Here is a 24,552-nt window from a genome sequence, read left to right as displayed (position 1 = left end):
AGTTCAACTTCTAATATTGATTTACATTTGGTTGAGTTGTCAATTAACTTGAATTCAATGTGAAAGCAACAAAAAAAATCATCATGTCATTGGATTTAGGTTATAAACTGGATGAAAAAATAGAAAATGCCTTTATGTTGATGATTTTTTGCTAAGCCAATTAGTTTTCCACGTTGAAATGACGTGGAAACAACGTTTCAACCAGTTTTTGCTCATTGGGTAGTGTGAATTGCAGTAACACACACGTCACACACAACAGCAGCCAGATAGGTAGCCAGACCGCAGATTGAGCACAGATTTAAGGTTAGGGGGCGGCAAGGGGAAGGTGGGCTGGGTGGGCTGGGTGGGTAAACCACAAGATGTTATATTTAGACTTCCCATCACTTCCAAATCTGCCATCTCTCACACACACACACACAGGGGAGGTGTTTGAGAGAAGGGGGGGGGGGGGGGGGGGTATGCAGGAGCAAAGAGCACAAGATGCAAAACTTAGAAAGGATAAGGTGATTCCTTCTGCTGTGTAGTTACCACTTCAAACAGGAAGCTGATGTGTGTGTAGTTTGCTACGAGGGGAGGGGTGTGTGCGCCGTGTGTGTGACGCTAACCTCATTCTCTCTCTAGTGTCTCAAGATTCTTGCATCAGCCCTGTGTTGTCATACACACCGGTCTCTCTCTGCACTGGAAACAGTGAATCACTTACAGTAGAAAATGTCCTCTTTAATAAAAATTGGATTTTGAATTGCCTTCAGTATATCACAAGATCACAAGATCACACACACACACACACACACACACACACACACACACACACACACACACACACACACACACACAGTGAGATATTATCCTTACATGAAAGTCCCCCAGCTGTTTCAGTATAGTGGGTGTCCCCCAGCTACTGTAGCCTGTACTGCTTCTAGTCTTCTCAGAATTTGGGGAGAAGTCTCTAGGAGTTATAATAAGGAGATTGTAGTTATTTTAACACTCAGCAAGCCACCATGAGACTGCTGCTTTGTCATAGCTGTCGGTAGGGGCAGGGGATATGGCAGGGGATGTGACTTGTGACTGAGGCTGAGTAGTAGCCTACATGTCTACTGTATGTGCACCTGCTGGTTTCTCTGTCTCTATGGTCACCTCTTGTCTTGTTCGCCATGGCTTCATTTGCAAATGAAATGCTTTAGGCGCGCATAGAGAGAGAGGGAGAGACGGGAAAGAGAGAGAGAAATTTGTACAGTAACAGCTAGACACAGGCAGTTAAACAGCACGAGCACCATAAATAGCGAGTTTAAATAAGGCGATCTATTTCAAGTAGAAATGTCCGCTGCAGCTGGCACACGCATATGCCCTCCAACGATTCTCTCCCTCTCTGTGCTAACCTCTTAGCCCCGCTGTGATCCCTCACAGACCTTCAACCTGCCCCGGGAGTCTCTATAACAACATGCCCACCTCGGCCCTCCTTCCCTCCCACCTCGCTACGACAGACACTGCCGCTGGCCTATCGCACCGTGGCCGACCCCCTGTGCCCTGCCCACCCCAGCGGTCCCTCTCCAGCCCCGCCAGAGCCAATCCGCGGCTGGGTGTAAAGTAGGGCAAGCCGCTTCCTGGTTCAAGGAGGAGCTGCCTGGAGTTGGAATGGGCCAGCGGAGTCAGAGAGGGGGGAGAACAGCCCAGCGAGCCCGCGGTCTGCAAAGAGAGAGCCAAGGCAGGGGGGTATAAACGCCGGCAGAGAGACAAGAAGAGGCGGATATTACAGAGAACTCCCGGGCGATACGTGGTTCGTCAGAGGGACTGGTGTGAGATTTTGGACAGTGCGGAGAGAGCGGTGACCCCCGGGGAGCGACGAGGGGGGAGAGAGGCGGGTGGGAGTGAATCCAGGAAGTACAGAAGCCGGTCAGGTGGGACGCGACGAGATAACATAGGTGACACCGGCGCACAGGTAAACCCGCTCCCTCACTCGCTCTCTGTTTTTGGGGGATATTATGGAATTCTTAAAGTTAGGATTTAACGCTTGTCTTTCCCATTTTCTATAACAACCGCCCGTGACCCCCCCCCCCCCCCTAACCGGGGTTACGGGAGGACTACGTCATGGGTATTCGGTAACTCCCGTGTGACGTGTCGACAATAATTTCTCCCTATGATTTTCGCGCTCTCTTTTCCTAGAGGCTTATTTTGACACAAGAACGCATTCTATTAGCAGAGAATATGTATGTGATCTCAGGTTAGTTGCTTTGTGTTGCTACCTGTGTGGATGTGGCCAGGTGAACAAGCAGGGTCGACGGGTACACTTCTGGAGGCTTGGCTTCTAATTATAGCAGCGAACACCGGCTGACATCCAAAACCTAACCTGCTCTCACGCACATCGCCGGTCTCTGTAGGCAACAAGCCATGTGCTCTACCACAGGGCAACTTTGGCCACGAATTCTATTATTCCAAGACCCTTTCAGTAGGCTATGCTGTTGTCACCACACTTTGACATATCCTTTATCTTAAATTCTATAGCTCTGTTGCTGATGTAAAGGTCTTGAAATGTATATTAATGCTGGATGGATGAGGGCTTTTAAATGTATAAAACTTAGGCTATGGATGGTGGGAGGCTGTCATGTGTGCATGTGACTTTGCATTAGTGTAGTGTCTGTGTGTGTGTGTGTGGGTTGCTGACTCGCCCCTCTTGTGGTACAGACAGACCTGCTGAACCTGCCAAACTGGCTTGGGTTTGGTCCTCTGTCTGAGTTTGTTGTTTGATTTACCACTTTGTGGGCACCATGTTATTAGTCCAATCCACTGAAGGGTTTCTGGTCTACAATATTCATTTGGTGGTTTGAAACGTTTATTTTTCACACAATAGTTCTCCAAACAGTGTTGGGTCTGGACCTAAACTTCAGGGCACTTGGAAGGAATAAGGAATATATTTGCCCTGTAAGAGTATGTAGGCTAATATTTGTACAGTGGGTTTCCGTGTGTGATCTTGACAAATAGATATTGTTGACGTCTGCGATGCAGATTAGATTTGTCACCAACCCCAACTCCGTGAATAATTCCACTATTTAGTGTGAGAGATGGAAGAGAATAGAGTGAGAAGCAGAAACATTGTTCTGCACTGTCAACCCTAATTGCCACTTGTCTGAATTGAAGCAGTCTTATTAGCAACTAAATGACAGTTGGGAGACCTGGAAAGTCTGTGTAGACTGTCTTTGGCTTAGTGGTAACTGATCTACCCCTCCCTCTCTTCTCATCTCTCCTTCTGGTGTCATGGTAACTGAATTACTCCTGTCATTTACTAGATTGGACTGTTCTCATGGCCCCTCTCTCTCCCATCCACACACATGTTCACACTCACAAACACCAAATGACATTTACATGCACCTTCTCAATTATGACAGATAATGGGTAAAGTCTCTGCTCTTGCCACTGAGTATGGGATAGTGGAGTGTGTCTGAGGATGTCTGTGGTCCTACACAGGTGTGTGCTGTGCCTGTTTCCCAGCCCTGTTCATTGTTAGTGTAGGCCACTTCTGCTCTGAGGCATGGTGAAGTGGGAAGTGGTCTTTCTCCGCCCCACCTTCTCTCTCTGTTCTCCCCCCTGAACCCCTCACCATGTCTAACACATCATCTGACACACTGTGGGTTTAGGTTGTTCATTTTCTTTCTTTTTATTCACTCTTTATATCACTTCTCCTTTATCTTTTGATCTCCTGTTTGTCTCTCCTTTCCTTCCTTCACTCTTTTCCTTCACCTTATTCCCTCAATATTTGGCCCCTTTACTTCCCTGTGTCTCTCTGCCTCTCACGTAGCAGATATTAAATACTGTATACTGTGCCTAGAGAAAGTATTCAACCCCTTGACTGTTCCAAAGTTTCGTTGCATCAAAGTGGGATTCAAATGGATTTAATTGTTATTTTTTTGTTGTTGTCAATGATCTAAACAAAATACTCTGATGTCCAAGTGGAAGAAAAATGTCCACATTTTGTTGTGTTATAGCCTGAAATTTAAAATGGATTAAATTGAGATTTTTTGGTCACTGATCTGCAATACCCTATAATGTCAAAGTGGAGTTATGTTTTTTGACATTTTTACAAATGAATTACAAATGAAAAGCTGAAATGTCTTGAGTCAGTAAGTATTCAACCCCTTTGTTATGGCAAGCCAGGAGTCCAAATTTGCTTAACAAGTCACATAAGTTGCATGGACTCACTCTCTGTGCAATAATAGTGTAACATGATTTTTGAACGACTGCCTCATCTCTGTATCCCACACATACAATTATCTGCAAGGTCCCTTAGTCGAGCGGTGAATTTCAAACACAGATTCAACCATTGTGCTGCTGAAAGGGGAATTCATCTCCCAATGTCTGGAGGAAAGTAGACGGAACCAGGTTTTCCTCTAGGATTTTACCTGTGCTTAGCTCCATTCCATTAATTGTTTTATCCTGCAACTCCCCAGTCCTTAACGATTACAAGCATACACATAGCAAGATGCAGTCACCATTATACTTGAAAATATGGAGAATGGTACTCAGTAATGTGTTGGATTTGCCCTACACATGAGTTGCTTTGCCGCATTTTTTGCAGTATTACTTTAGTGCCCTGTTGCAAACAGGATGCCTGTACAGAATATTTTCATTCTGTACAGGCTACCTTATTTTCACTCTGCCAATTAGGTTAGTATTGTGGAGTAACTACAATGCTGTTGATCAATACTCTGGTTTCTCCTATCACAGCCATTAAACTCTGTTTTATTGTCACCACTGGCCTCATGGTGAAATCTCTGAGCGGTTTCCTTCCTTTCCAGCAACTGAGTTAGGAAGGACGCCTGTATGTTTGTAGTGACTGGGTGTATTGACAGCCCATCCAAAGTGTAATTCATAACTTCACAATGCTCAAAGGGATATTCAATGTCTGCTCTTTAATTCTTTTTACCCATTTACCAATCGGCACCCTGCTTTGCGAGGCATTGGAAAACCTCCCTGGTCTTTGTGGTTGAATACAGTGCATTCAGAAAGCATTCAGACCCCTTCACTTTTTTCACATTTTGTTGCTTTACAGCCTAATTCTAAAATGGATTAAAACATATTTTCTCTCTCATCAATCTACGCACAATTCCACATAACGACAAAGCCAAAACAGGTTTTTAGAAATATCACATTTACATATATATTCAGACCCTTTACTCAGTACTTTGTTGAAGCACCACCAATCTTCATGGATATAACGCTACAAGCTTGACACACCTGTATTTGTGGAGTTTCTCCTATTCTTCTCTGCAGATCCTCTCAAGCTCTGTCATGTTGGATGGGGAGCGTCGCTGCACAGCTATTTTCAGGTCTCTACAGAGATGTTCAATCGGGTTCAAGTCCGGGCTCTGGCTGGGCCACTCAAGGACATTCAGAGACTTGTCCCGAAGCCACTCCTGCATTGTCTTGGCTGTGTGTTTAGGGTCGTTGTCCTGTTAGAAGGTGAACCTTCGCCCCAGTCTGAGGTTCTGAGCGCTCTGGAGCAGGTTTTCATCAAGGATCTCTGTACTTTGCTCTGTTCATCTTTCCCTCAAGCCTGACTAGTCTCCCAGTCCCTGCCGCTGAAAAACATCACCAAAGCATGATTCTGCCACCACCATGCTTCACTGTAGGGATGGTGCCAGGTTTCCTCCAGATGTGACACTTGGCATTCAGGCCAAAGACTTCAATCTTGGTTTCATCAGACTAGATAATCTTGTTTCTCATGGTGTGAGAGTCCTTTTGGTGCTTTTTGGCAAACTCCAAGCATGCTGTCATGTGCCTTTTACTGAGGAGTGGCTTTCGTCTGGCCACTCTACCATAATGGCCTGATTGGTGGAGTGCTGCAGAGATCGTTGTCCTTCTGGAAGGTTCTCTCATCTTCACAGAGGAACTCTGGAGCGCTGTCAGAGTGACCATCGGGTTCTTGGTCACCTCCCTGACCAAGGCCCTTCTCCCCCGATTGCTCAGTTTGTCTGGCCAGCCAGCTCTAGGAAGAGTCATGGTGGTTCCAAACTTCTTCCATTTAAGAATGATGGAGGACTGTGTTTTCAGGGATCTTCAATGCTTCATCCATGTTTTGGTACCCTTCCCCAGATCTATGCCTCAACATAACCCTGTCTCGGAGCTCTACGGACAATTCTTTCGACCTCATGGCTTGGTTTTTGCTCTGACATGCACTGTCAACTGTGGGACCTTATATTAACAGGTGTGTGTGCCTTTCCAAATCATGTCCAATCAATTAAATTTACCACAGGTGACAAATCAAGTTGTAGAAACATCTCAATAATTATCATTTGAACAGGATGCACCTGAGCTCAATTTTAAGTCTTATAGCAAAGGGTCTGAGTACTTGTGTAAATAAGGTATTTCTGTTTTTAATTTTTAATAAATTAGCAAAATAATAAATAAAAAGTTTTTCACTTTGTCATTATGGGGTATTGTGTGTAGATTGATGAGGGAAAAACAATATTTAATCAATTTTAGAATAAGGTTGTAACGTAACAAAATGTAGAAAAAGTGAAGGAGTCTGAATACTTTCAGAATGCACTGTACAGTATGTGTTAGAAATTCACTACTCGACTATGGGACCTTACAGATAATTCTATGTCTGGGGTACAGAGATGGGGTGGTCATTCATATCATGTTAACCACTACTATTGCACACAGAGTGAGTCGCTGCAATTTATTATGTGATTTGTTAAGCAAATTTGTACTCATGAACCTATTTTGGCTTGCCATAACAAAGGGGTTGAATACTTATTGACTCAAGACATTTATTAATTTATAAAAATGTCAATCTAAATTCCCCTTTGACATTCTAGGATATTGTGTGTAGATTAGTGACACAAAATCTCAATTTAATCCATTTAAAATTCAGGCTGTAACACAAAAAAATTGGAAAAAGTCAAGGGGGTTGAATACTTTCTGAAGGCACTTTATGTGTATCTTGGTGTCAATCTGTCAGTCCTCTGGGATCAATAAAGTTTGTTCAAATCCAAATCATCTAACGATCCAAACATCTCATCCCCTCAGCTTTGTATCCCTGGAAACCTTTTGGCTCTGCTGGAGAAGAACAGAAACAGGAAGAAGTGGAAAATAGAGAGGGAGGAAGAGAGCAGGGACCCGTCCTCCTCTGAGTTTATGGACTGGAGGTAAGGGGTGTGGAATGTTGAGAGTGTTGCACAATAAGTGCATTGAACTAAAAAAAGTATTATTGTCCCAGTCGTTGACAGCGCCTGTCCTACTATAGGTATAGAAACTAGAGATTATATTACATGGCTGCCCTGGGGTGCTGTAGGCCACTCTCATAAAAAAAATCTGTGAACCTCCATACATGTTGAATGAGCGCACCCCCATAAGATACTGATTTTGGTACAGTCCAGTATGTGTCAGGAAGGAACCCCCCAGAGTTGACGTGTACTGTACAGTATATTGTGTCTCACTCTGTCTTCTTTCACTGATACTCAGCCAGGGTTTTGGACTCAGTGTTTGGAATACGGTTCACTTGAACACGCAAATCCAAGGATCAGCAATGGCTACATTTACATAAAGTCATTTAGCAAACGCTGTACTTAGAGTTAGTGTGTGGGTGGGTGTGTGTGTGTTTGCGAGCGAGCGAGCGACAGATCATGTGATTGGGGCCGTGCAGAAGTGTGACCAGTGTGTGTGTGTGTGTTAGGGTAGGGTGGTGGGGGGGGGGGTAACAACAGTGAGTGGTCTTTAAAGGAAAGAGGAACGTTTATGATAAGACACACACACACACACACACACACACACACACACACACACACACACACACACACACACACACACACACACACAGGCAGTCACCCAATTCCAGTAAGTATATGAATTAGGGCATGTGGCCCCGTATATAAATTCCCCCTGTTCACAATAGGGGTTTCAGTTTCAGATACATACAGTAGGCTGAGTGGGAGGACAAGTCAGGGGGAGAAAGGGGAGAGAGGGGGAGGACAAAGTCCCCCTCTTTACTCAGCATCAGCAGATTTAAGAGCTTCCTCCCTCCCCTTCCTTCTATACCTTTACTCCTTCATATCAAATGTATCTTCCTCTCATCCCCCATCATCCCTTCATACCTCTCCCTGTTCCCCTACACCACCCATTCAGTCCTTCATACCTCTCCCTGTTCCCCTACACCACCCATTCAGTCCTTCATACCTCTCCCTGTTCCCCTACACCACTCATTCAGTCCTTCATACCTCTCCCTGTTCCCCTACACCACTCATTCAGTCCTTCATACCTCTCCCTGTTCCCCTACACCACCCATTCAGTCCTTCATACCTCTCCCTGTTCCCCTACACCACCCATTCAGTCCTTCATACCTCTCCCTGTTCCCCTACACCACCCATTCAGTCCTCCTTTATCTGCTCAGCTCCTTCATCCATCCATACTCCCTTTCCATATTCCCTCATTTTCCCACTCTTAGAAGCGTTGAACTTTTAGACTACTCTCTTAGCGTCATCATAGAGTTTCTGCATATTATCCATTATTGCATTCACACACAATGGTCAGAGTCAGGGACATGTTCTGTTTGGTTATTACCATATAAGGGCAGTAAAAACATTTGAACCAATACACTTCATGTAGGCCTGAACCATAATGTCGAGATGCTGTGCCACTGACTAAGGTCCTTTACTGAATGTTCATGTACCCCACAGCCTAGTTTGCCTCCAGTAGATCTGTCTCACTAGAGGAAGTAGTGCATATGGCGTTTCTCCTTTTTCAGTCTCCAGTTTCTGTTGTGTTTCACAGCCCTATCTCTCTCTCGACCACCGGCCTGCCAGCCTACCAGCTCACACCACCCGCCTACTGCCAGGGGGGATGGAAGAGCAGGAAGTGGCAATACTTTACTTCCTGTAAAGACAGACACCCCTTAAAGATGAAAAGAGTGTTAAATAGTAGTGAGAGAGAAGATGATTTGTTTTTCTGGTGATGGTGTAAATGTTGGTGTAGGTAGTGAGGGGGTGCTGCTCATAAACAGGTACAGTGAGCCAGCGGTTCAGGGAAAGCGAGACAATGACACACACCGCAGAGAATCATCTCCTGTATCTTGTTGTGAAAATGACCCCTAACCTTTTAGATCCATTTTGATGAGAAATGACAGCTTGATGTTGTAGCTGTTGTAAGTACAGTACCATGAGAAGGCAGTATTCCAGACATTGAGAGTGCGGTATTCGATGAGCTCTAATTCGCTAAGCACCAGTAGAATTTTCCCCGTCAACGTTTGAATCTTTTGTCAAAGTGCTGTACTGCTGTAATTGGACGAGAGATGGGTGGGTGTTCAGACCAGTGACAGTAAGGCAGACATTCTGTTGTGTTTCTCGAAAGACAGCTGAAATAACTGCATATTCTATGTATCAACCCTTTCAGCCACGAATTACAGTAAAAGCAACCGCTCTCCCCCCTGTTGACAAAGCCCAGAAAACACTACTACAGTATCGTCCTGATGATGTCAATGAAGTGTTCCGCCTTTTGAGCTTTACAACCTCTGATTGGGACTGTTAAAGTAAACACACGCTGTCCGTCACATGTTGACATGGTCTGGAGAGGATATCAGACTAACTGGCATTGTTTTTTTACACTCTAGTTTCCATTTCCCTGTTCCCTACCACTATCAATATCTCTCTTTCTCCCTGTCCCCTACCGCTATCAATATCTCTCTTTCTCCCTGTTCCCTACCGCTATCAATATCTCTCTTTCTCCCTGTCCCCTACCGCTATCAATATCTCTCTTTCTCCCTGTCCCCTACCGCTATCAATATCTCTCTTTCTCCCTGTCCCCTACCGCTATCAATATCTCTCTTTCTCCCTGTCCCCTACCGCTATCAATATCTCTCTTTCTCCCTGTCCCCTACCGCTATCAATATCTCTCTTTCTCCCTGTCCCCTACCGCTATCAATATCTCTCTTTCTCCCTGTCCCCTACCGCTATCAATATCTCTCTTTCTCCCTGTCCCCTACCGCTATCAATATCTCTCTTTCTCCCTGTCCCATACCGCTATCAATATCTCTCTTTCTCCCTGTCCCCTACCACTATCAATATCTCTCTTTCTCCCTGTCCCCTACCGCTATCAACATCTCTCTTTCTCCCTGTCCCCTACCGCTATCAATATCTCTCTTTCTCCCTGTCCCCTACCGCTATCAATATCTCTCTTTCTCCCTGTCCCCTACCGCTATCAATATCTCTCTTTCTCCCTGTCCCCTACCGCTATCAATATCTCTCTTTCTCCCTGTCCCCTACCGCTATCAATATCTCTCTTTCTCCCTGTCCCCTACCGCTATCAATATCTCTCTTTCTCCCTGTCCCCTACCGCTATCAATATCTCTCTTTCTCCCTGTCCCCTACCGCTATCAATATCTCTCTTTCTCCCTGTCCCCTACCGCTATCAATATCTCTCTTTCTCCCTGTCCCCTACCGCTATCAATATCTCTCTTTCTCCCTGTCCCCTACCGCTATCAATATCTCTCTTTCTCCCTGTCCCCTACCGCTATCAATATCTCTCTTTCTCCCTGTCCCCTACCGCTATCAATATCTCTCTTTCTCCCTGTCCCCTACCGCTATCAATATCTCTCTTTCTCCCTGTCCCCTACCGCTATCAATATCTCTCTTTCTCCCTGTCCCCTACCGCTATCAATATCTCTCTTTCTCCCTGTCCCCTACCGCTATCAATATCTCTCTTTCTCCCTGTCCCCTACCGCTATCAATATCTCTCTTTCTCCCTGTCCCCTACCGCTATCAATATCTCTCTTTCTCCCTGTCCCCTACCGCTATCAATATCTCTCTTTCTCCCTGTCCCCTACCGCTATCAATATCTCTCTTTCTCCCTGTCCCCTACCGCTATCAATATCTCTCTTTCTCCCTGTCCCCTACCGCTATCAATATCTCTCTTTCTCCCTGTCCCCTACCGCTATCAATATCTCTCTTTCTCCCTGTCCCCTACCGCTATCAATATCTCTCTTTCTCCCTGTCCCCTACCGCTATCAATATCTCTCTTTCTCCCTGTCCCCTACCGCTATCAATATCTCTCTTTCTCCCTGTCCCCTACCACTATCAATATCTCTCTTTCTCCCTGTCCCCTACCACTATCAATATCTCTCTTTCTCCCTGTCCCCTACCGCTATCAATATCTCTCTTTCTCCCTGTCCCCTACCGCTATCAATATCTCTCTTTCTCCCAGTTCCCTACCGCTATCAATATCTCTCTTTCTCCCAGTTCCCTACCGCTATCAATATCTCTCTTTCTCCCTGTCCCCTACCGCTATCAATATCTCTCTTTCTCCCTGTCCCCTACCGCTATCAATATTTCTCTTTCTCCCTGTCCCCTACCGCTATCAATATCTCTCTTTCTCCCTGTCCCCTACCGCATATAGTCTCCCTCTCTTTCTTCCTGTAGGCATATACCGTATCAGTTATATACGGTCTCTTTCTAATAGCTGACATGGTTGTTCCTCCTTTACTTTTCTGTCTGTTTTGTCATCCATTTATCTCTCCATCTCACCTCGTGGTTGTCAGTCCTCACTGCAGAGGAAGAGGAAGCCGATCAGGATCAGTTAGTTTTGCGACATCGGTGTGTGTGTGTTTGTAGGGGTTTGTGTCTGTGTGTGTGTGTGTGTGTGTGTCCGTCCTAGTGTGTGTTTTGCGACATCATTCTCTGAAAAGGGAGGTAATGTGTAAGACAGAGGAACAGCTGTCGAGACCCTCCCTAATGATGTGGCAACTTCACCCAGCAAGCAGACACACACACAGTGCATCAAATAAACAAGTCACACACAGACACACACACAGTGCATCAAATACACAAGTCACACACAGACACACACACAGTGCATCAAATAAACAAGTCACACACAGACACACACACAGTGCATCAAATAAACAAGTCACACACAGACACACACACAGTGCATCAAATAAACAAGTCACACACAGACACACACACAGTGCATCAAATAAACAAGTCACACACAGACACACACACAGTGCATCAAATAAACAAGTCACACACAGACACACACACAGTGCATCAAATACACAAGTCACACACAGACACACACACTATCACATTGAAAGACACACAAGCTTTTTTCACCTTTTTGTAAAAACACACAAACTCACATAAGTTCTGCACATAAATGGACCACTCATTCACACACTCCGCTGTTCACACATGTAGTCTTGGGGGTTGGCTGAAACTTCTGACCAGATACAGATAGAAGGTGTGAAACCACTTTGTCAGCATGTGTTAAAACTAGTAAAGCCCTCACACACACACACACACACACACACACACACACACACACACACACACACACACACACACACACACACATATGCATTGACACACACACGCACACAATTAATCCTTTCTCAGGCATGTGTGTGTGTGTTCCCCATCTTTGTGAAACTCCCTTTCACTGATTGCTAATGATAGCGATTTCTACCACATCTCCCCTCAGACATCTGCAGACACACACACACACCTGCAAGGACTCACTGCAGCTACTTCCTGTCACAGTCTCTCGCTCCCTTCCCCTTTCTTTCTCTCTTCTAACGTTCTCTCTGTTTCTTTAACCTCTGTTCACGTCACTGTTCCTCTCCCTCTCACCTCTCTCTGCCTTTCTGTCCCCTCCTCTCCCCTCTCTTTGTAACAGAACTCTTCTCTTATTTCTTCTCTGTGAGATTTACCCCCACCCTACCTCATTCTATACCTATCTTTACATCTTTTTTTACCCCCACCCCTCACTCACTCGTTGTCTGACAGTTTTTTACCACCTCTCCTCTCCCACTCTCTGCTTTCCTGGTATGTTCTCTAGGAACACGTCTATTTTGAAGTCAAACAAACCTCAGCCGTATTCTTCTCATCTCCTTGATCTCCCCTCAAATCTCAGACCCCCTTTCCTCTTTCCAACCTCACATTTCTCTCTCTTTTTTTCTCCCTCTTCTCTCCTCACTCCTGTTTTTGGCAGAGAGGCGTGTCTGCTCTATACAATACATTTCTATGTGAAGGTTCTGTACCGTTCGTCCCTCCTGAATAAAACCCTTGATTCCCATCGGTAAATTGGGATAACATGCAAAATGTCCTCGGTGTGGTGGGGCGTGGGAGGGCTGGGTAAGAGCCTCCGCTCTGTACTGCTCTGCCAGCCAAATGAATAATGTAATGTGTTCTTGGAACTAAGACCTCAACACACACACACACACACACACACACACACACACACACACACACACACACACACACACACACACACACACACACACACTGCCCCAGTTTAGCTAAGCAGAGGGGCTGGATGCTGGTACAAAAGGATCGTAAGATTGGAATCTTTTCCTGGATATGATTTGTGTGTTTTTGTTACTCAAATGCACTTTGCCACTATAAAGAATGTGCTCCATCCTGGCAGGTCTTTATTGAATGCTTGAGGTTGAGTGCAATTATTATTCCCAATATAATCACATAGTTTTCATCTTTATAGAATTGCTTTAGCCACGTCTTGGAGGAAATGGATGTACCGGTAATTACCATAATGTTGTCTTTATTCTCGTTATCCAGCATTTTAACGAATTCAAATGAAGATTCAAATTCTCTCTGGTTGGGTCTGTTTTTATATCTCTTTGTAAGATGCAAATAGCCGGTTCAGGGAGAGTTATCAGTGGAGGGAGTGGAGAGGGTCTGGGTTTTATTATACTTCAGAAACGGTGCAGGGTCAAGATATACTGTAAATGATGAAGATGATGATGGAGGAAGAGATGGAGAATGGGGATGTGTCTCACATTTAATAACAATGCATACTTGCAATAAGCCTTCATGACATCTTGTGAATGCTTTATAGCTGCTTTTTGAATGCCTGTAAATGTATTCATAATTCATTACATACAGGCGGTACATAGAGTGTTGCCAACCTGTGTTGGGCTGAATAAGGTTCTGTGTGGGCAGGAACTCTTCTCATCATCCCCTATTTCACCCCTCCTCTGAGAAAATGCACCTAACCCAACACCTCTCTCCCAGCCTCCTATGTTTAAGAGGGGAGAGAGGCTAAAACGAGTGTGTGAGAGAAGGAGATAGAGAAGCACTGAGAGCAAGAGGAGCACGTGGAGGAGGAGAAACGGTATGAACAGAGAATCATGACTCCTAATTTCCTTCTCTCAGGCCTTGCTGTGTTTTGTTTGGGAACAGCAGTTGTTTGGTTCCACCTGTGCTGTTCTGGTTGTCTCATGTAAATTATACATATTTAGACTTATTCTTGGTTTAATTGAGTTCTCGTTTGGTTTGTGTAGTTCTGATGGACTGAAATGACCTGGTGTGTTATCCTCCCATGAGTATTTTTCATGTTGTGTGTAATGACACATCTCCGTAGGTCTGCTGTGTGTGTTTATTCAGCCATCATGGAATAATACATTTCACTGCCACCCACCCCTCTCTTTAGCTTTGCATAATAATCTTTATAACATATTAAGAAATTCATAAATCGTTTTACTGTATTAGAACAAAAAATAAGAATATTTTATCACACACAATTTAAATACATATTTCAGGGTTACAAATGTTGTTTACAAATATCCTAGAAAATTGAGTTTATGTTCGTACGTTGTGTAATTATTTCCAAAAACTTTGTTTCCTTGTTTTCTTTATAGTAATTTATTTAAGCCTTCCCTGGAAAAAATATGTTATTTTCTAAATTAAACTAAATGAAGAAGTAGCTAAACTTACATTGCATTTTACATTTGTACAGTATTTCTGGTAAGCTGTGGATTGTTAGGGCCTGTGAAACGTGGATGTGAAATACATTAGAAGTTTGCTAAAAACACTGCGAGTGACACGCATTTAAACATATTATGAATGAACACACACGGAAAGCGTCTGACATCAGAATTCATTTAAACACATTTCTGTGAATAGAGTCATATTTTCCCCCTGAGCCGTTCAGAGCCGAGCAGAGCTGATAAAACTGATGTGGACTGGGAGAAGTTACAGGCTGTAAGGGAAAATAAGCACCAGTGTAATAACAGTCTAATGTCTTGTTTGTGTCAACTACTATTGATCTCTCACTTGGTGAACTCCGTTCAAGTTGCATTCAAAAGGACAATACGTTTAACCATTATTTTGATGGTCCAATAGTTTTTTACTTATTCATTCTATCAGGACCCCATTTAAAGTGTTGTTATTTCCTGTCCAGAAATATCTATATTCATCCAATACATTTTGAGTTAGAATGGGGCAATGAACCATTATAAGAGCTTTTAGAGAGTGAGTGACGTACATAACGAAAGCGAGGGAAAAGGAAGCCGTATTGTCGGAGGGGAGGAAAGGTAGTCAACTGTCGACAGAGGAGTGGGAGTTGAGAATCCGCTCTGAAACGGAGAGATAAGTTGGCCACCAATCATTAAAGAAAAGGGGATGACAAAGTGTTTTATTTTTTGAAAATAAAACTAACTTATTTACTGCATAAACAGTTTTCAACTGGTTCCATTGTTATAGTTTTGGTTTAATTTGTTGGTTTTAATTCACTTGAAGCATGAGGAGTGAGTCTTTCAGTGTAATATAGCCTATAGTTTATACCAATTGTACAGCATATTTCAACAATAATTCTTAATATGGGTTTTAGTTACTATTATATTGATTTGTCACGTTCGTTTGTCTTCACTGCTTCCTGATGTCTTTCCCATTTCCACTCAGTGTTTTGTAAAGTGGTGTACCGTTATGTCTTCTTCAACATAACAGTCTGACATGTTCTTCCACATACTTTCCACCCGGGTTGTTGTTTCTTTGTTTTTACCTTCCATTCTTCTGGGAAAAGGAGCTGTGTTTTCAAATGATTTGTTCTCATTGAATGTGTTTATTAAACACATGTCAGTGTATGTTTGGGTGGCTGTGTAATCTATAGTGCTATATGTTAAAGAGGGATCAGCAGCCAGAGACGTCTGTCCCTGACTGTTAGAACAGGGGCTGCTGAACAACTAGAAACTAGAAACAGGGTGACTAAGAGAGCGAGAAAGGACAGGGGACGAGGGGAGAAAGAGAGAAGACAGAGAAAGAGAAAATGTCTTACCGTTATGTCTTACCGTCAAACAAAGACCATTCCTACTTTTTAACTGTGTGCAATTGTGTATTTCAGGGTGTCTCGTTATTAAGTGACTCACAGTTCGATTAACAGGAATCTCTTCCCTTTTTCCGAACAACACGTATACCCTTCCGAACAACACTTACATCCCCCTTCTGAGGAATGGAAAACCACCCCTTACAGCTTTTTTCAATTTTACGCCGGAAACTAAACACTAGTATGCTCTTCATATGCCTTTATCTCTCACTCCTCCTCTTTTTCTCTTTTCACCAACTTAATCTCTCTTTTTATCTCCTCTGATTTCTAGGAGGTGGATTCTGTTAACATTGAGTTTTCTCTTAAACAAAACCTCATCTCAGTTGGGACAGTCATCTTTACTATTGGCTTATTGAGTGTTTTCGGTGGGGATTTTGACCTTTCTGGCAGCACCGTCGATGTCCTCCTCGTCTACAGCTTTTTCCAGGGCGTTGTTTTAGATGTGCTTACGAGCATAGGAGACACCTCGAACAAATCTCCCTGAAATCACTTCCTACCTGCTCTGAGAGCGGCGGTGGCACAAACCCATGCCAGCATCGATAGCTTGATGCATCAAACCGAGAATGTTACATGTTAAGAGTTGTTTTAGTGAACAAGCTTTCATTTGGAGAAGACTTCACAGAGTCAGTCAGAGTTTCCTTATGGGTTGTTCTAATGTGACTTTATCATCATCACAGACCGTCTGTAATATGGCATGTTGGTTGGTTGTTTCATCTAATACCTACCTTGACGTCTGTGGCTGGGTCTGTTATGACTCACAGCACCAATATCATTTTGGTTCTTACCTTACTTCTTCTTTGACAATTTTGATGTTGGTTGAGTTGGCTAAATTTGCACATATTTGACAATGTTGTAGGGTATTTTTGTGCTTTGTTCAAGGTCCCTCATCAGTAATGTAGGTGCATAGAGATCCTTAATTGTGTGCGTAAGTGGCTGATGGCTGAACGATGAGACCACGGGCTGCGTCTCAATAGTCCTGCATGGCTTCCTTCCTCTTCTTTCTTCGAGGAGAAGAAGCCACTTTAGACTATTGTACCCAAGTTCCCACCACCTGTCTAGACAGATGGACAAACATCCCTCCTACCTGTCCATCAGCCAAGGTCAGAGGTCAGATCTGTGGTCGGGGAGGGGCAGGCCAGGAAGTTGTGTATTTCGGAAACTTACGATCGCTCGTTTCAGAAAATGGACCCGCTGTATTTTAGAGAGAGGGGCGCGTGGGCGAGAAGGGGGGAGGGGTATCTCTCAATCTCTCTCTCCGCCGCCAAACACCTTCTTTTCATAAAACAGGAAGAGAGAGAGCGAGAGAGAGAAAGAGGTAGACATCCCCAAGGATGAACGCGTAACCCCAACTTCTTCGAGAGTTAAAGGTTTAGAGAGAGGGAGAATAGAAGGCTGTAATATAGAAAGGAAGAAGCAAGTAAGAGCGAGGAAGACTGAAGTACAAAAACACTTATGCCATGACACAGACACAGCATCGCCTCCAGTCGACGGTCCCTCTATCAGCCATGAAGGCAGGAAAGGTAGGGGTGCCGTTTGGGTTCAGACTCAGCTGATGGGTTGAGTTTGGGAGGGTTAGGTCTGGGTAAGGTTCTGTTGGTACAGGTGGGATTGGGGTTTCTGTTGAAGAGTGATGATATGAACGTTAGTGTGGACTGTATGGGTGGGGTGTGTGTGTTTTTGACATTGCATGAAGATCAACAGACCACAAACTGAACAATGGGGACTCGGGGAGCCAAGAGAGAGACACGCAACGTGTGTGTGTATTTAATGGGGTGTGTCTTGGAGCAGGTTAGTCAGGTGAAACAGAATGTACTGTCGTCGAGGAGAGCCCCTCCAGGGTGCTATGTGGACAGTATTATAGGATGGTTAGGGGGCTGTTGGTGGTTGCTATGGAAGGGAGACAAAGGTGGGGGAGGAGGGGGGAGTTAGTGTTGTTTGTGGAAAATGTAGTCTGCTCAGGTGTGAGTGGTACTGTGGAACAGGAGAGGGGGTTAGGTGAGAGCCAGGGGAACAGGAGAGGGGGTTAGGTAAGAGCCAGGGGAACAGGAGAGGAGAGCCCTTGGGTGTTATAAATAAACCTCATCATATGGATGTATAGACTTCTATAGACCTGGTAACCTACCTAGAAAGTAGTCTATAGATTAGTAAAATGGAGTAAGACACAAACTTCCGCTGTAGGCCTTAATGCTCTCTCTGTTTCACACTCTCTCACTCTCTTCCTCCATTATACACCTCCCCTGGAGGGCATGTGTGAAAGGAAGGACACGGAGTGGGTGATGAGGTCTTGAAAAGAAGGGAGGAGAAGAACAAGCTTCTGTTATCCTCACATAAACACTTCTAGACACGTCTTGTTTTACCCAACATTAACCCTTCTCTGTTTTCACTTTCCTAAAGTAAAAGTTTTGTTTCAGGAAATACCATACCACTCACTGTTAAGGTTAGACTCAGTGAGCAGAATCCTGACTTGAAATACATCCATATAACTTGAATCTTCCTTTGACGATGTGACATATGCAAAAGCTCTAGCACCTTGTGTGTGTGGACGTCGTCCCCAGTACAGTCTGACTCGTCTCTTTCTCCTTCCTCTTTCTGTCTCTTCCTCTCCTTCGTCTCTCTCTATTTTTAATCAAGGAGCTAATACTATCAAGCACTGTCTCACACACACACACACACACACACACACACACACACACACACACACACACACACACACACACACACACACACACACTTTCTCTCTCTCTCTGGCACCCCCTTCTCCTCTACCCCCTCTGATCCTCCCAGTTGTCCCCCCTTCCCACCCCCTCTGCCAAAATCACTTTTTCCTGATGTCGATGTCGCAATCTGGGGTTGAGAGGGTGGAAGTTCGAGGTGGAAGGGAGGAGTGATTGAAGGAGGGGTAGCAGTAAGCTCTTGTTTAATATGGTCCCTCACGTGAAGGAGAGCTCCTTGTGGAAGTCACGCTAGTAATGAAAGGCTACAGTATCAACCAAAATATCTCTGCACTGTGACTGCATTAACTAACACAGTTTTACTTGACAAAGGACGCGTCCATGCACTGAGGTATTCTAGGTATGTCAGCATTTGTTTCCTGGTATTCAAAGCCATGAAATGTGATCTATATCAAAAGCATACACAATATTGTTCTGATGTCATTGCTTGACATTCACCACACCAGAAGAAATGTAAAAAAACTTTGTCTGATTCTTGTTTTATTTCCATGTAAAAAAAAAACATCTGTGGCCACCGAATTATTTTGATTCAGCCTGAACTTCAATGTCTTCAATGTCTGTGTTATTCTAACCAACCCTCCTGCAGGTGGCGATGTCTCCAGGAGAGGACGGTCTGATCGGGATCCCCTTCCCAGAGCACAGCAGCGAGATCCTGTTCTGCCTTAACGCCCAGCGCAGGGCGGGGCTACTCTGTGACCTCACCCTGACCTCGCGGGGTGCCCGCTACCCCACCCACCGCTCCGTCATGGCTGCCGTCAGCCTCTACTTCCGCGGGCTGTTTGGGGCGGAGGAGGGGGCCGAGGCAGGGGGTGAGGCGGGGGGAGGAGGAGGTTTCAGTGTGTGCCAGCTGGACTGTGTAGCGCCCGATGCCCTGGATGCCCTGCTGGAGTTTGCCTACACGGCCACCCTGACCATCCGCAGCTCTGGCATGAGAGACGTGTTGAGAGGAGCTCAGTTACTGGGGATCCAGTGTGTGGTTGATGCCTGTAGAGACATACTGGGGGAGACGGCGGGGGAGGTGGAGTGGGAGACGGGGGAGGAGAGGGTACAGGCGGAGAGGGAGAGAAGGGTGGAGAGGGGGATGAAGAAAAGCTCCCGGAGGAAGATAGACAGACGGAGAGTCACCAAGGTGGAGTCATCGCACCACCAACCACTGCCTCATCGCCCGAACATCAACACACACCAGCACCCCTCCACTCCTCCTCCACACCCCTCACCTGTTCAAGACGGGGCCCACTCTCATCCCTCCACCCGACCCCCCACCCCTGAGCAGGATGAACATCCCCCCACCACGGGACAGAATGGGGAGAGGAAGCAGGGCAGGGATGCAGGGAGAGGGAGTACAGCAGTCAACGGAGGGGTGCACTGGCCTCAGGAGCGACTTCTCGCCCACCACCCCCCTCTCCCCCTCTCAGACGACAGGCTGTCAGAAGACGAGGAGGAGATGGAGGGAGTGGGGAACGGTGGGGTGCCCAGCTTTACTTCCGCCCCCCTGGCAGAGCAAGGGGTGGCCACGGGGGCAGGAGGAGGGGGTAGGAAGAGGAAGTCTCAGACCCCCCAGCAGTGTCCTGTCTGTCAGAAGATCATCCACGGAGCAGGGAAGCTGCCCAGACACATGAGAACACACACTGGGGAGAAACCATTCGAGTGCTCTACCTGCGGGGTCCGCTTTACCAGGTATGTACCTGTGTGTTTTAACACTATTATCACCAGGTATGTACCTGTGTGTTTTAACACTATTATCACCAGGTATGTACCTGTGTGTTTTAACACTATTATCACCAGGTATGTACCTGTGTGTTTTAACACTATTATCACCAGGTATGTACCTGTGTGTTTTAACACTATTATCTATAACAGATTACAGGGCTAGCATTGTTCTACATATGATGCTGAGCCATTATCCTCTTTCCTTTCTCTCTCAGGAATGACAAGTTGAAGATCCACATGCGTAAACACACAGGGGAGCGTCCGTACCCTTGCCCCCACTGCCCCGCCCGCTTCCTGCATTCCTACGACCTGAAGAACCACTTGTCTCTCCATAGTGGGGCGCGCCCCTTCGAGTGCCCGCTCTGCCACAAGGCCTTCGCCCGCGAGGACCACCTCCAGCGCCACCGCAAGGGCCTTAGCTGCCTGGAAGTCCGTACCCGGGCACGGCCGAGGCGCGGGCCTGGGGCTGACCACGGGGAAGAGGGCAGAAGGGCTAGAGGAGGAGGAAGAGGGTATTCTCCAGACCAACTCGACCCGCTGGAGAGTCTGGCCCTGCAGCCCCACGCCTCAGCATTCCACCCCCGTGTTGGAATGGTTGGCCTAGGGGATGGGGCTGAGGCTGGGGCTGGAGGTCAAATGGTGTTCCAGGAGGAGGCTGACAGGGAGCAAGCTATAGCCCTCCTAGGGCCTCACAGGTTACCCTACCCTGGTCTGCTGTGGAGAGGCCTGCAGTTGGGGGTGAGAGGGGTGGAGGGGGAGGCAGAGGCAGAGGAGGATGAGGAAGACGAGTGAGAAGAGAGGAAGAGAAGAGCGTGCATGGATCTGTATGTGTGTGCATGTGTTTGTGTGCGCGCATGTGCATTTGTATATGCATAAGTGTGTGTGTGTGTGTGTGTGTGTGTGTGTGTGTGTGTGTGTGTGTGTGTGTGTGTGTGTGTGTGTGTGTGTGTGTGTGTGTGTGTGTGTGGCACCCACAGTATGGATGGGGATCTCACTCAGGTGACTGGACCTGCTCCTTCTTACAAAGCGCTTAGAGAAAGACTAAACGATAGAGAAAGACTAAACGATAGAGAAAGACTAAACGATACAAAAAGAATAATGGAAACGGGTTTTCTGATTTGTTATTGTTGTTCCATGGCTCTCTGTTTTTATTTCAGTTGTCTTTTATTTCTATTTTCCATTATTTCTATTTTATTTCATGCTGTGGTTATTCTTATTAGCTGTACATAAAAAGAGGCTTTATTGAGGGAATGTTTTGAGCATAGATGTGCTGATGGGGATATGGGGTTCTTTTCTCGCACTATGCAAACTGAAGTCAGGAGCTGAGAAACATGAGGTGTCCAGATGTAAAAAAGAAGATAAAACAAATCATGTATTTTTGAGCAGAGTTCTGTTAGAGTAATATAACAATCAAATGTTATTGAAGTTCAAACAACGTATGTACAACATCCATCTGGGTCTAATAAACCCTATCACTCTTCTTGTCACTATACTAGCACTCTCAGCGGGGTAGTAAGAAACCGGAATCATCCGGTTTTCAGTGGAAAAGCAGAGAAGACACAAAGCCTGAAAACAGGTAGCTTCCGGTTCCTTCCGACCCACTCAGGCGTTTGTTTTACGCCTGCTAAGTTAGGTAAGTATAGTAGTAGGTGTGGAATCTGCTGTTTCACTTTGGGTGTACTGTACTACCCTCTAGTGGTTATTGGTGGTGCTAGTTGCCAATGGCAACAAGTTACACAGGTTTCCTATTGAAGATAGCCATTATCTAACAGTAACACTCTTATTTTAAGGCGTATTATTTTGCTGTCTGTTGTAAGAAGATTTTCATGCCCTTTAATGAGGCACTGATGATACCAAAGATTTCAGTTTATTTCTTCCTAATCAATCAGTTTGATCAAGCACAGGAGCACCAGAGCTATAGATTGAGATCCCAATGGGCACGCACTGGTTTAATCATTGTTGGTTCCATGTCATTTCAATGAATTTACATTAAACCAATGTGGAATAGACATTGAATTGATGTCTGTGCCCAGTGGGATGGCTCTAAGGGTATCCTGGGATTTTAGAGCCAAGGTTTGGTTAAAAGACCTGTCTTCATTTGCCCGGTTCTCGCTGCAGAGTGCTAGAAGGGTTGGAGACTGCTTCCATAGTTTAGATTCTCTGTGGAGCTCTAGTGCTCTGTGAAAAATGCCTGACCAAAACTAGACTACATCTGCAGGGTCATTGGATGATTGTTAATGAGAGGTGTGTTTGTTGCTTTAGCGATTACTTTTTGACATCGACAGGGGACAATTCCTTTCCAAAGTTTCCTTCTTTAGAATGTCTTCTGATCATGCACTCCTCGTTTTTTGTTGATTGCAAAAAGAGCGAGAGAAAAGGAGAGACCAAGAGGGAAGGAGTGAGGGAGAGACCTTGATCCCTTGATTGCTCTGTATTTATTTATTTATTGCTATTTATTGTGGCTTTCCAGTTGAAACTGTGTGTGTGACCTGACCCAGGGTGTCCACAGTGACCTGACCCAGGGTATCCACAGTGACCTGACCCAGGGTATCCACAGTGACCTGACCCAGGGTATCCACAGTGACCTGACCCAGGGTATCCACAGTGACCTGACCCAGGGTATCCACAGTGACCTGACCCAGGGTATCCACAGTGACCTGACCCAGGGTATCCACAGTGACCTGACCCAGGGTATCCACAGTGACCTGACCCAGGGTATCCACAGTGACCTGACCCAGGGTATCCACAGTGACCTGACCCAGGGTATCCACAGTGACCTGACCCAGGGTATCGACAGTGACCTGACTCAGGGTGTCCACAGTGACCTGACCCAGGGTGTCCACAGTGACCTGACCCAGGGTATCCACAGTGACCTGACCCAGGGTATCCACAGTGACCTGACCCAGGGTGTCCACAGTGACCTGACCCAGGGTATCCACAGTGACCTGACCCAGGGTGTCCACAGTGACCTGACCCAGGGTGTCCACAGTGACCTGACCCAGGGTGTCCACAGTGACCTGACCCAGGGTGTCCACAGTGACCTGACCCAGGGTATCCACAGTGATCTGACCCTGAGTTTGACACAGTGACCCGCAACACCACTCGGCTCGGTACCCTTCTGGCACAGTTGAAGTGCTTCGTACCTGCTTCCTTTTGAGTCTTAAGAGAAACTGCATTGTGTTTAAAGTGACGGCTAACAAAGACCCGTACACCCAGTGCCATGTTGGGTGATAGGTCCTCTGTTGGCTATTCTTCCTCCTTTTGCATTTGTTTTGCACAACACATCATTCCCTGAAAAGGTACTGCAATAATACTGGCACATTCCATCCTCTGGGGTAGAAAGAAGGGATCAGAAAAGAGAGAGGGAAAAGAGACAGACCGAGCCTTTCTCTCTCTCTTTAGAGCACAAGACAACTGTCGCACCACCCGTAGCCGTTTCACACTTTCAGTTAAAGAGATAAGCATCAACTGCACTTAGGGAGAGAACTGTGTTGTTGATTCAACATGTACTGTATGTTATTGTGTAATCTGTCAAAGCTGTGTGTATAAGTCACAGATAGGCCCTTAGGGGGCCTGTCTCTAGGAGACCAGCGGCCATCTTGGGTGGCCCATTGCAGGAGTAAAGCTACTTTGCTTACAGATAATCAACTATTTCTTCAAAGTCTGTCACTCTTTAGGTGATAGTGAGTTATGTTCTTTATTTACAACTATTTACGAGGGCTGTAACTCTAGCCTGAAGCTTATGTAGCTCTAGCAGACTGGACCTGTGTGTGCTATCCATTCCACGCTATGTAGAAGAACTTTCCTTGTTTCTGATTTATTTGCACTAAAATATTGAGAGCTTTTATGTTTTTTTGTTTCACCTCCTTATCCATTCCATGACGTCACTCAGTATCGTTTATGATTGTAAGAGAAGATATCCATATATTGTTCCTTCAATTCTTGATAATAACATTAGTCTATATTCTTTCTACTGCGTAGTGTAATAATAATAATAATAATAAGA

General features: G+C 45.5%; 1 protein-coding gene across 1 annotated transcript; it reads left to right on the top strand.

Annotated features, from left to right (window-relative positions):
- The first annotated feature begins 1,478 nt into the window (after window positions 1–1,478).
- LOC129837490 (zinc finger and BTB domain-containing protein 7B-like) lies at window positions 1,479–23,037 on the top strand. The gene is made up of 4 exons (XM_055903697.1): window positions 1,479–1,936; window positions 7,024–7,142; window positions 19,423–20,513; window positions 20,762–23,037. The coding sequence occupies exons 3-4, from the start codon at window positions 19,429–19,431 to the stop codon at window positions 21,336–21,338; spliced, it is 1,662 nt and encodes a 553-aa protein (XP_055759672.1). The 5' UTR covers window positions 1,479–1,936; window positions 7,024–7,142; window positions 19,423–19,428; the 3' UTR covers window positions 21,339–23,037.
- Window positions 23,038–24,552: the final 1,515 nt, after the last annotated feature.

The sequence above is a fragment of the Salvelinus fontinalis genome, chromosome 38 (genome assembly GCF_029448725.1).
Source record: "Salvelinus fontinalis isolate EN_2023a chromosome 38, ASM2944872v1, whole genome shotgun sequence".
In the NCBI taxonomy this organism is placed as follows: domain Eukaryota; kingdom Metazoa; phylum Chordata; class Actinopteri; order Salmoniformes; family Salmonidae; genus Salvelinus; species Salvelinus fontinalis.
The sequence above is the reverse complement of the archived record's forward strand: the minus strand, read 5'-3'. Positions and strand labels throughout refer to the sequence as shown.

Excerpts from the sequence above, each read along its gene's own strand:
- LOC129837490 (XM_055903697.1), top strand. The coding sequence starts at position 19,429 with ATGTCTCCAGGAGAGGACGGTCTGATCGGGATCCCCTTCCCAGAGCAC. Across the intron at positions 20,514-20,761 it reads TGCGGGGTCCGCTTTACCAG|GAATGACAAGTTGAAGATCC; the intron begins GTATGTACCTGT and ends TTTCTCTCTCAG.